At 40.1% G+C, this 13,029-nt stretch overlaps 1 protein-coding gene across 2 annotated transcripts in view; it reads right to left on the bottom strand.

The window, feature by feature from the left end:
* Positions 1-52: 52 nt before the first annotated feature.
* The window catches only part of gpat2 (glycerol-3-phosphate acyltransferase 2, mitochondrial), a 136,127-nt gene continuing 123,150 nt past the window's right edge, over positions 53-13,029 (bottom strand). For both annotated transcript variants that reach the window (XM_023264467.3, XM_023264468.3), the window contains 4 exons: positions 6,012-6,132; positions 4,865-4,933; positions 4,476-4,531; positions 53-2,514 (listed from right to left, as the gene is read on the bottom strand). In XM_023264467.3, coding sequence (XP_023120235.2) covers positions 2,398-2,514; positions 4,476-4,531; positions 4,865-4,933; positions 6,012-6,132 — 363 coding nt within the window. In that variant the 3' untranslated portion in view covers positions 53-2,397. The remainder of the gene's footprint in view (positions 2,515-4,475; positions 4,532-4,864; positions 4,934-6,011; positions 6,133-13,029) is intronic.

Below are 13,029 nucleotides of genomic sequence, written 5' to 3'. Positions count from 1 at the left end.
CTGCAGATTACAAGTGACTGAGAGAATTTAATTAAAATAAAATATGCTATCTTCAGAAAGTGTCCTTTATATTTCCCGGGAGAAAATTCTTAATAATTTCCTTGATCTGGACTTTGATTCATGCAACTCCTTGCTTCATTCTCTCTCTGTTCAAATCACAGAAGTCTTCATTTTTTCACTCACAGAAAGCTTCAGGGAAATCCCAGGACCAAATGCACTCATGTACAATTTGCGGTAGCGTGATGAGTGAATCTGGTCATTACACGTTTGACCACTGAACCACTCACAATGTGTGAAATGCTCGGATTCAAAATGAGGCATTGCATTATTTTGTCCTTTTACATTTTGCACTGACAGATATTGTCCCTAAGGAGTCATCTGCAGTGCGATCTCTGCAATACCCAAACCAAAAAGCTCCAGCTGCCTCTAAAAGTCACATAATGTGGTGTTTTTCTACTTGTGCAGACAGAATGACTGTCTTGAATATGAAATGAGTTAAGACTCACACTTTTAAAGAAATTATTGAAAATTTGCATCATAAAAAAAAAAACTGAATCCCTTTACCCGTGCTGGCAGCTTCTTCTTCTTTAATTAGAATAAATTGTGTAGTAATTATAATTAAACGGAACAAAAAATTAAAATGCAGCATGCAAATGGTCTTTCATGACTGAGAGGAAAAGTAAAAAAATCTCATTTTTGGAGCTAATCCACATCCTGGTCAGATGTGGCTTTGAATGGCCAGTAAACAGACTCTAATCTGACCGGTAATTATTAAAGACCACCTCAAAAAAAATGCTGCTTTTTTCAAATGACACGATACCACAGATGACAGGCAAGTGAGAATGGGCTTTTTGCCTCCTGGATGATGGCTTATCAGTTGGACTTGAATCCACTATTTAGAAGACCGACAATCTGCCACATGATGCTCTGGACTGACATGTCTGACAACGTGACCGTCTTCCAGAATGTCCACGAACTTCACCAAGTCCTTCAGGAGGAGTGGACATCCCACAAGCAGCATCAGCAACCTAATTAACTCTGTGTAGCGCACATGTGTGACTTGTGATTTCTAATCTCAATCTGCCCATTGTCATCTTCAATATAGTGCGTATTTGGTAGTTTCATGACGTCCCTTCTGTTGTGGAGATGCCGTGTGTAGGAGTGACAAATACTTCTTCTCCTGTGTTAAAAAGAATGGCTAAAATTGAGTAAAATATTACATAGAATTTTAAAATGAATCCCCAAACGTCCGCATGTTATGCAGCTCTATATAGTATACTGTGTGTGTATTTGGTGTACAAGAAATCAGTAGCTGCTTTACACTGTAAAATACTTGCATCAGTTGACTGGTGACTTTAAAATGACTTTAAAATGCCAATTTACTGATTTTGTTTTGAAGTTGTTTCACCACCATTCACAACTATTTCTTTGAGCCCCTCCGTTTCCTGTGTGCACTTGCATTGTTGGAAAATGTCCGTCAATATCACACCCAAAAATCTGTTTCTATATATATGTACACCGACTGCTTTGAGTATTATTTGCTTTTAAAGGCAAACCGGCATCAGATTCGATTTCGGACTCAACAGTATCATCAGTTCAACACCGGAGGGCAGTGGAGGCTCACGGTCGATGAAAGCTGAACCACTGCTGCTTGATTTAGGGGTTTTGAAAAAAGCAGCTGCAGTGACTGTTGGTTGTAGAAACAGTCGGCTGTAAATGCCCAAAATATTAACGTCTGCCTGAAAAAGCTCTATGTCCCGATCAAAGTGAGGCATCGATTTTGTCTCTGGATCTTGATGTCAAAAGGTCGACGTCAAACAGACGGACTCTCCAGAGGTCTGACTCAGCACAGAATGATCTACATTCAGCAGGAGAACTACTCACAATGAGGCACCGTGTGGTGGAAGTTATATCTGATAAACTACTGTCAAGGATTTTAGTTTGTCTGCATGAAACCTACTCTTGTGCAGGTGCTGAATTTATTTATTGCCAGCATGAACATTATTTAACTTGAACAAAAGCCCAACGGAAACATTTTCACATGGAACAAACAAAACCTGAGGAGCCTTGGTTAGAAAATAAACATGTTGGAAGCACAAGCTGCACCGAGCTGCATCATCCGACATGAGTCCTCGCTGCTGATTACAGGGACCTCATAATCCTCATCTCCTGTGGCTTTATGCTAATGCTATTACTAAAGATAAACTTAAAATCAATGTCTCATCATTGAAAAATCAAAAACGCAATTAACCTAAAAACACGAGCGTCCTGGCTCAGCGTGCATCTTTTTTTAACAGCGAACACAAGCTTTCCTGACACTAACAGCGGATGAGGTCAGACTCTGCAACAAAACAAAGCCGTGTTGAGGCCTTGAGTCATTCTTCCCAGTTAAACACATTAATTGAAGAGGTACTGTGAGATGAAGCGGTGCAGTTTCTGCCTGTTTTCTGACAACTGGAACAAAGGACCAACACCCAGGAGAACGCCTTCCTCCTGGCGCTCCTCCGAAAGGACCTGAATTGAACATAATGAACATAAACACAACAATGTTAGGACACAACACAGCCTTTTTCTTATCTTCAGTGGTGTGCTTTCTGCACAAGGCCAAATAAAGAACAGTCAAGTAATAAAAGAGATAAAACAAAACCTTTCAAAACAAGGGCACTTCTAAAATGAAAAAGAAAAACAAAGCTAAAGATGTTTCACCAAAAAAAAAAACAAAACACCTTATTCACTTTGCAAGGTCTGAAATAATTAGGCCAAATGAGAAAGCCAAACTTCAGACTGCAGTCGTTGCTTTTTCACAAAGTTGCATAAACGTTAGAGGCATGTTTTATCTCCGATTTGACCTGTGGATCCTCTTGACATCAGAGAGTGGAGCTAGTTGTCAGATCTTAAAGACAGGCATGATTACAACCATTTCTGACTGATAACCTTGATAATAAACTCAATAACTACCACATGCGATCTTGGCAGATAAATGGGTCAATGATGCTCTATTTTTAAAGGCAGCGACTCCCAACCCACAGACTGATGGAGGAGACTGATGGGAGCAGACACTGTCTACTTAACTGAGTTGAAAGGCTGAGTGGTGAATTTCTAGAGAGGGGAATTTGAGCAAGAAACATTAATTTATATATTTCTGAATAAAAACATTGCATCATTAAACTTTCTTCTTAAGCCAACTTCCCACAATATGTGTGCTTCCCTTCGGGTTCCAGTGTTTAGGTCGGTGCCCTTCTTTTTTCCCTTATTCCTCGCTGCTGTTTGTAGAATCGGTGCAGATAAAAATAACAGGCCCATCTGCAAGACAAACCATTTGCTGCCTTCCTCTTTGCACTGTATGAAAAATAACTCGCACAGCTTGATAATCCATCACAATAAACACCCAAACCCTTTTATCTGGTCTCGTCAAAGTTTCGGGTAAATTTTTACTTCACTGTGCCAGAGCGGAGTTTTTTCGTATCAGGTCATCTCCCAACACATGAGAAGAGAGGGAAATGTGTCACAGAGGAATCCTCAAAAACATATTTTCTGGCTTGTTTAACCTCCCGGCCAAGAATGCAGATACTTCCCTTCAGTTCAAAAGATTAATTCATCAGTGTAAAAATTCTACATATGACAAGTTAAAGTTCAACATTCTTACTCAAGTACCAAAAGAAAAATACTCATAAACTTTGCTGGGAAGATAATACATAATAAAAAGTAATATTTTATAAGTTTATCATATATTTATAGTCTAAAGTAACAAACAACTACAGCTGTTAAATGAATGCAGTGAAGTTAAAGGCAAAATATGCAAAGTAAAAAAAAAAAGTATTCCTGTAAAGTATGACGCCATCATCCCAACTATGTTTGTATTCTGAGGCATCTTTGTTACAGATATTAAATTCACTGTGTTGGATAATTTACTGACAGTTTATGAATGTTTTAAACTCAAATACAAATTTATTCCAGTACACCTGGAAGTGTTAAGCAAGAAAATGTAAAATAGATATAGACAATAGTAATAATAGGACTACAGGTTAATCTAATACCAGTGTTTTTCTTTCGACACCTGAATGTGACACGTAAATCACTTTGCCACACCGGAGAGACCTTAACCTGCTTGCGCTACTCTTTCACAGCCTCTCATTTTAAATCACTTGTGTCCTTGGCCCAGTGTATTCTCTTTATAGACTGACACTTCTGCCTCACACATGATTGGATATGGCTGGCTCCAGTCAGACACAGTTACTTTCTCATTGCATCAAAATCAGGTTGGACCCCTGTTCACGCTGAGCTTAGGGCTCTCGCTGAAAAAATGCAGCCAGTCTAGTGATTTTGAGATTCCGGCTGGATTCAGGGTCACCTGGGAAGAGACTAACTTAGCGCTGAACTTCTCCAGAGTTGGACTGCACCTAAACTTTCAGTGTTGAATTCTCGGCAGACAGACAGACAGACAGATTTAGAGACACACAGAGGCTGTCACTCACCCCGAGGTCTATTAGTGTTCTAACTGCAGTGTGTGCCGCCTCCTCTGAGCAGCTCTCTGTGAGATACAGCACAAAGGCACACATGAATCAAAAGAACAGACAGATATCCAATATAGAAAAACCAGGTCGGGATAACAGAACAAAGCCATTACCAGTGGGATGGTAATTTTTATCCTGAATATTATTTAAGGGTGTCATTTGGGGAGTCTGTGATCATCTAATATGGGTTTTTAATGAGAGGAGGGCATGGTCTTGGTAGAGTCGTTACAACAGACAATAAATGAGTGGGAAAAGGCAAGGTGAGAAGCTTTTAGAGTTACGTCGTAGAGAAATGGAAGGTGTTTGCGTGAGTGTGTGTTTTTTGGGAAGAGATGTCAGCTTGAGCTCACCATAGTACTGCTTCTTCTCATTCGCTGTGTCACACAGATGGGAGCGTATCTGAGCCACAAACTCAGCTTCTGCAGCAGGAAAGACGAAAATGGAGGCATTTACTGCAGCAAAGTGTGGACAGCCTGCTAAAATAATGTATGGAGTCTTTGTGGTTCAGTGACGTGCGATCATATTGTATCTGTGAAGCTGATGGGTTGTTCAGAAGGTCACTACAAATAGCATCGGGTGAAAGATAATTATCAAAGACATGAAGACTGCTTTCAGCATTTTTTTTCAACTCAAGAGCTACTTTAGTACTTTGATTTCTCTGCACCTTTTAAAAAATATGATAATTTCAAGGCAAAGTCACAGAAAGAGACTCATTACCATAAAAGCAAGTCATAGTCCATTACATTTGTTACTCCTCACACTGATCAGAGACGATTGTCGTTCCTTACAGGGCCCACATTGTGAAAATCCATTTACTTGTCTTTTGTGGTTGGACTTCCGCCAGTAAAAATGTTATTGAACTGCTACATACCAGCTAATTCATCACTAGTCGTCTAGCTCCAACCCTGTATAGTCTTGCCCCCTCACTGCCCACTGCTCATGAGGTGAGACACTTCACAAAAACACCTGCACTTTCTGTGCTCACATATGCTGCATTTCAACACAACCAACTTCCTGTTCTCATTTACATATTTTTCTGTTTCTTTAGTAAGACAAGAGCCATTTTCCAGCTGCTGATCAGTACCAGGAAACTACTGATTTTATAACCATAATGCTGTGTGACAAACTCATCAAACACGAGTTAAAGCTGCTGTGAATGTAGTGATAGTTATATGAAAATGATCAATAACATTCAATCACATCTGTATCAGCTGCTGTGAGGTCAACTGTGTTGCTCTATGCTGTCAATCACAGACGCAGAGAGAGTCTTCTTCCTGAAGGTGGTGTGGATAGCAGCAGCTTCACTGCATTTAAATCTACAGACACTGAAACAGCCCTTTACAACAGAACTAAAACCTTGATCATGGTAAAATTAACTATCTTTGCAGGTTTTTTTAGGTGAAAAACTGAAAATCACATTGCGGGAACAGGTGAGATTTCCGTTAATTTGCTGAAAAGGGGCACAATGAGGGTCCTTTGAACATACAATGCACATACTCGCCAGAGGTGTGTCAATGTGGTCCAGTCCCATGGTGGTCCAGCACAGGGCTCTCAGGTGTCCAGCTAGCATACTGCAGAGGAAGAAGAGCATCTCAGGACACCGACTTGGCTGCCTTATCTAAAAAAGCAGATAAACCAAAGCCGGAAAGGTCAGAAAAGGCACAATCAGACTAAGGGACTGCAGGAGTGAAAGGAGCATTTTCCACTACAATGAGCACATACTTAAAAGTCACTGTCACAGGAGGATCAAGTGCAGCTGCCGGATACAGAGGTGCAGCATTCAAACACTGGAGCGTCAGCATTTATGAGGGCAATACACTTTCATGTGACAGTTCACATTTTTCAAATCGATGTAAATTAAAACTTATAAGCGCACTACAGTTGGCAGATTGTCACTGTTGTCATGTCTTACTGAGCAGCCATGTACAGTACGTTATGGCAGGCAATTTGTCTTTGTTGAGTGTAAATGTGAAGAAACTGCTCAGAAATTGTTTGAAGAAGGGAAACGTAGTGGATGATACATTACATGACCAAAAGTGTCAGCACACATAAACAGCAGGAGGAATTTTAGGTGCATCACATTTAAGTGAAAGGGGAGTGGTTAAAATAAAAAAAACTATAGCAATGACAGGAATGAAACCTTTACACCGACTCTGAGCCATGCATTACTCAACAGTATCAAAGGTTTAAACACACGCATTACTTCAAGGCTTTTTCGATTATTTTTACAATTATAGAACAAGAATTAAGACTTTAGAACTGTGAAATAACACTTTTGGGGGTTCTTCAGCAAGCAAAAACTGACAAACTACAGAGAATGTCTTTTAAATTTTAGATTTTTCAAAGTAGCCACCTTTATCTTTTTTCACTCTGTGGTCCAACTTATCCCAGACTATCGGAGTTGGGTTTAGATCGTGTGACTGTGGTACTCCATCATCCTGTTTCTTAGCTCCATAGCCCTTACAGAGCATGTTTTGTTGAAAAACAAATGATGGTTTAAGTATTGCAGGATCCTGTTCATGACTGACAGGAAGATGAAGTGCGGGATGGACAGACGGATCGGTGCAGCGTCAGCAGTAATGTGAGTGTTATACTGGTCTGTTGAGGTGAAGATGGAGCTGAGCCAGAAGGCATACCAATCCATCTCCTTTCTAACATTCACCAATGGTCATGGGCACTGGGTAGTTAATGAAAGAATTAAATCATGGACACACGGAGCTGAAATGGGTTTCCTCTATAGGGTGGCTGGGCTCAGCCTTGAAAACAGGTTGAGAAGCTCAGACTAGAGTTGCTGCTCCATTACATTGAATGGAGCCAGCTAAGGTGGTTCAGGAATCTGATTAGGTGCAATTAGGATATAATTACATTAGTATCTTTCTTTGGAGGTTTTCCAGTCACGTCCAATTGGGAAGAGACACCAGAGTACACCAGAACTTGCTGAAGATATTATGCATCTCATCTGGCCTGGGAAAGCCTTGGAAACCTCCAGGAAATAATTGGAAATCATTGCTGGGGAGAGAGATGTTTGGAATGCCCTGCTGAGCCTGCTGCCACCACAACCCAACACTGGGCAAGTGGAGGAAAGTTGATGTTTGGATGGACAAATGCTGATCCCACTGAGAGCAAACCAGATGGCATGACGTGTTGCTGCAGGATGCTGTGGGAGCCATACTGGTTTAGTGTTGAACTAATAAATCTCCAACAGTGTCACCAGCAGAGCACACATTCACACCTCCATTACATGTCCATAGTTGGAACCACACATGCAGATATCATCCGTTCACTACCTCTGTGTCTCACAAAAAACGATTACTGGCAACAAAAATCTCAAAATTTGGCTCGTTAGACTAAAGTGTATATTTCCACTAGTTTGATGGCCTTCCCTGTGTGTCTTGGCCCAAGCAGTTGTCTTTTTCTCATTAGTCTCCCTCTTTGCTACAGTGTGACCATGAAGGCCTGATTCACAGTCTCTCCGACAGTTGATGTTGTGTCTGTTCTGGGAAGCACTGATGTGGGCTCTAATCTCAGCTGCTGTTAATTGGTGATTTGTAAGTCTCTGATGAACTTATCTTCTGTAGCAGAGGGAACTCTTGCCCTTGCTTTCCTGAAGCAGCACTTGTGAGGGCCACTTTCATCAGTGTTTGACGGTTTTTGCACTTGAAGAAACTTTCTTGAAATTTCAGAAGCTAACTGACCTTCATGCATTATCGCAATAATGAACTGTTGTTTTACTTGGTGAAATATTTTTGCTATAATATGGATTACTATAGTAATCAAGTAAGACTTTTTTTCTGCATTTGCTTTTAAGCATTTTTGCTCACCTGCTAAGTGAAAATCATATGAAATGACAACCTCCTGAAACAGGTTAAGATATTGCAGTTGTTGCAGTTGCTGAAAACTGGAAGCACACTGTTGTCTAGACAACTATGTTATGCTTTAAAGGTATAAAGGCCATACTGTGCCCGTTTTCAGCAAGTTAATGATTCTCACATGTCCCTAGAATGTGTTTTTAAAATTTTCAGCTCAAAACACTAAGGAGTTGTTCATCATGGAACATCTGAATAGCCCCTGGTTTTAGCCCTATTATAAATAAACTGTTTTAGTGTCTGTAGGTTTGATGTAGGCTGAGCTGCTATTGTCTGTGCCTCCTTCAGGAAGAAGAGTCTCTCTGCCTCTCCAAGTGACAGCACAGAACAAAACAGCTGATCACATGTCAGCCGACACAGATGTGAATGACTGTGTGATACCAGGACTTTTCATGACTTTTAACTTTCTCTCTGAATGCTCATTTTAAGTGGAAATATCATCAAATTCACGGCACAGCAGCTGTTTTTTGTAGTTTGTGTGTGGTGAGTTAGTGAGACAATATTTCAGGTATAAAATCAGGAGTTCAGTGAGCAGCAGCTTGGAAATTATCAATATTCAGCCTTAATGTTTAAGTCTCTACTTCAGGTAAGTTTGAAAACCAAAGCAGAGCAAAGTAGAACAGCTTTAATGGAAATTTGGCTCTATTAAAATACAGTATATTTGAGCACAGAGAGGAGGAGAAAGCAAACAGAAGTAAACAACAACTGAGTTTGAAGCACAAGAGGTGCACAACAATCTAACACTGTGCATTTTCCTGTTACTGTGGTGACATGGCCTTCAAAAATTGCAACCCACTGGATGTTCGGTTCTTTAGATGCTTGGAGTGCATTAGGAGTCTTGTGTTGACTCTTGCAGCCAACAGCATAACATTTTATTGAGCTTTGCTAGTTGGCCGAGACATTTTAGAGTTCGCGGATCCAACTCTAGGAAGTAAACAGAACTGGCAGCTGTGCTTTCAGAATGGCTCACCTTGAACAGTTTGTGCTAGACAACTCTTGGTTCGTAAGCAGGTATGTAGCAGTTCAATAAAATTCTTACCGACTTGTAAAGCTGGGAGGCTATCTATTTTTCGGGGGCTTAGGGAATGGCAGTAAGAAACATTTTCATATCTCAAGAGCCATTATTTTAAACCTCCAAGTTTATAACAAGCACAAAACAAAATAAGAATTCATTTTCACCACACGAGACCTTTAAAGCTACAACTTCCCTCACCTGGCAGCAAGGCCTACAGCCAAAACCAGAAGTACACAAAACTATGTGGAAAGAGTTGTTTGGATACTTTTTCATAGTGCAAACTGAAAAATTGCATAATTCTTCCATAAAGAAGCTCCTCATCTGTTTTAGGGATCGAGAAGCTGGAAATTTACTTTGCAATAAAGACTGTCTTAATGGTTACATCTGGTAATGAGAAAGGCCATGAAACTGAGCACTGACAGCACTGTATAAATAGCTGTGTGGGGCCATAATAATCATGTAATATGGGAATATATGAGAGCAGAGTGTATATTATGGAGTGCAGCTGGTCCTGTAAAATGGTTTTGGTCATTACACAGCCATGCAAAGCCATTATGAAAAGTTAAAGCTCTTAAAGGATGGATGCTTATGCCACTACAGCATGCTGAACAGCTTGCAGCTGATATACGCAGCTTCTGGTATCTACACATACAAACTCCTCCTCATGTGGGAGGCCTATCTGACTATTCTGCAGCTGTACTCCACACATTTTTTTTGCACAAAATCTGCTTGAAAATATATGAATCAGCTTGACACTTTGAAAAGAGCTCATCCAATTTTTCAATGAGCAGTCACCATTTAGACAATTAAGCTAATTCAATTTGTGTTTAAATATCACCATACTAAACACAAAACGCAGTAGAACTTTAAAATCTGAGCGGCAGAGAGAAAAGAGCAGTAAACACACATTACAACAAAAAGGGCAACACAGCAGCCATTGTGGAAACAAGGCTTGGCAAAGAAATTACACATAAATAGCATTTGCAATTGGATAAAATGTATTCACAGTACAATAATTAGATAATAAAAATAAGCAGATTTTAAAAGAATTAAGCTGGCATGGTTGGATTCAAAGGAGCATCTTAGCATCCTGAATAAACACTGACACATTCTCCAACATGAAGTCCTCAGATGGATCTGTATCTGTGTATACACTGGCTAGTAAATAGCAAGAAATAGCAGCACAGAAATGTCAGAAATTACATCATTTACCCAACAGAGAGCACTTGCAGTATTTTTTAGCTGCTAACTGTCATTTGCAGTACATCGTGGTCTTCATTCATTGTAAAAATAAGTTCTAATTGTACAGGGGGATGATTATTTATTTATATTACTCTGCGGCTAGTGTAATCTAGAAGCAATACAAATAAATAACTTAATATACACAAGTACAAATGCAAGTGCCTCTGGAAAAGTTTTATATATTTTTGAATAAAATGAATCTTTTAACGCTCAAGTGTTTGCGAGTAAATCTCTAAAACACGAGCCTACACAACAGAATCAGTTGTTACAGTGGGTTTGTAAGACCACCTTAAGCAAATTTATCAAGGTGAAGTGGAAACAGTCAGCAGGAGAGGAGGTCAGGGAATATTTTCCACTGTTTGGTATGGAGGTGTTTGCTGTCCTCACTCAGCACCTGAGCTGAGAGCAGCAGAGCAGAGGCGTCAAGCCAAGAAGACTGAGTGCACTGGACAGAGAAAGTTAAAAGACGGTGTCTGAAAGAGTAAAACTGTGTGAACTCTGGCGAGGCTCTACCTCAGTGGACAAAGCTGAAGTCAGAGAGAGGATTTTATACTAGTGTGGGTGGCAGTGGTTAAAATGGACCAAAGCTGTCAGCTTGCTTGCAGCCAAGGTAGGCATGAAAACTTATTAGGATGCTTCTCTATAGTATACTCTTGCTTGCTTGAATGCTCCTTATATATTGCAAGAAAAAAAGAGCCTCAAAAAGGAACTAGGATATTGGATAGTGTGTGAGAAATAGAGCATAAAGAAGCTCCCAGATAACAACCGTTAGCGATGCAGCATTTCAATTGTCAAGGTCCTCGTCAGGCAAGCGGTCATATGAAAAGCTGGCTGTACACACAAACAAACACACACAAAAAAAGACAGCTCGGCCTACAATTATGAGATCACCTGATATGAGAAAGCACGCACCAACTGGTGGCTGTGGCTCAGCAGGTTGGTGGATCAATCTCTGGCTCCTCCTGCCCACATGTCGTTCAATACGCTTTGAACAAGACCCCAATTAACTGCCAAGGTTGAGCCGCTTCCGCCCCTCGTACGTGTGTGGTTGTGTGTACGCATCGTGACACCTTGCTTTTAGGGTAACAAAAAGCGTGTCTTCGTGATGCAAATCATTAAATTTAGGATAAAAACATGGTGTAAACTTTGGGTTAGATCATGAGAGAAATAGTAGTGATAGTAGTGAATGTAATGAATGGCTGTGTGTGTGTCTATTTTGTGTGTGTGAATGAGTGAGTGGGAGGTAAATTGCGAGGCATTTTGGATAAAAGCCCGATATAACTGCAGTCCATTTACCAGTCTGTATCCCATAATGATCTCATATGAAAAAAAAAAGACACAGCAGCCAAAATGTTCCATTTCTGTGTTCCAATGTTCATTAGTAATTTTTGAGAGCTCGCAATATGCTGTGTGTAGACAACCTCTCTGTCTCATTTGTATGTAAAGTTTCATCAGGACACTCACCTCGAAGTTTTACCCATTTACTACAGCAGTGAACATTTTGTTTGGCTGTGTGCTTCTGCTCAAGTGATGCTTGTAACAAATACTACTCTCAGCCCCCTCAACAGGGCCTGAGATGCACATTTATTGAACATGAGCACATTTGAAAGGCCCATGTCGGTCATTGATTAAACCCTTAAAAACTCATCTTTGTGTAACAAAGTTCTATATTTAGACAGTCTTTTCCCCTTGAAAATAATCCCTTCCTGCTTTAAAATAGCTCAGATGTAGTTCTACACCATTATCACCACTGAAACCACCTCACTCACTGCAGCTTGAACACCAGCTCACCTACAACGCTGCTCAAACTCTGTAAAACTAGCTGGAAGTTGTAATATAGGAGTAGTCCAGCTATCCATGCTGGAACCGGAAACTAATTCTGCAAAAAGAATCTGAATACATTAAGCCCCGTCCTACAAATTTGATTGCTTCCTTTGGTTTGTGATGTATTAAAACCTGGACATCTGAATTAGTATTTTTGAGACTGTCATCGGTACACTGCAGTTTCAAAGCAGAAGTGCTCAGCAATGGTGAGCGTTTATTTCACTCATGATGCGAATTCTAGCATATCAAAAAAAACCATAATTTGGAGATGTTTACATAAAGAGTTCAATTTGAAGTAGCTGCCAATGTCTGAGTACCAGGCGTGATGAAATGACTACAGATTATAAACAATAGGTTTGTAAACAATAGCTCTTAATGTATTTAAGCATTTGGCTTCTGATGCAGGAACAGAACATCTCATATCTGTGAAGTGTCGATATTACTGCTACCTCCTCAGTGTATAGTGAAGAGGCCCATTCAAAATAAACACGTCTCACGAGTCAAATGACAGAAGCCACTTTGAGACACCAATACCCAAAGCAACAACATTTTCTTACTTTGGAAGAGA

The sequence above is a fragment of the Amphiprion ocellaris genome, chromosome 6 (assembly GCF_022539595.1).
Source record: "Amphiprion ocellaris isolate individual 3 ecotype Okinawa chromosome 6, ASM2253959v1, whole genome shotgun sequence".
In the NCBI taxonomy this organism is placed as follows: domain Eukaryota; kingdom Metazoa; phylum Chordata; class Actinopteri; family Pomacentridae; genus Amphiprion; species Amphiprion ocellaris.
The sequence above is the reverse complement of the archived record's forward strand: the minus strand, read 5'-3'. Positions and strand labels throughout refer to the sequence as shown.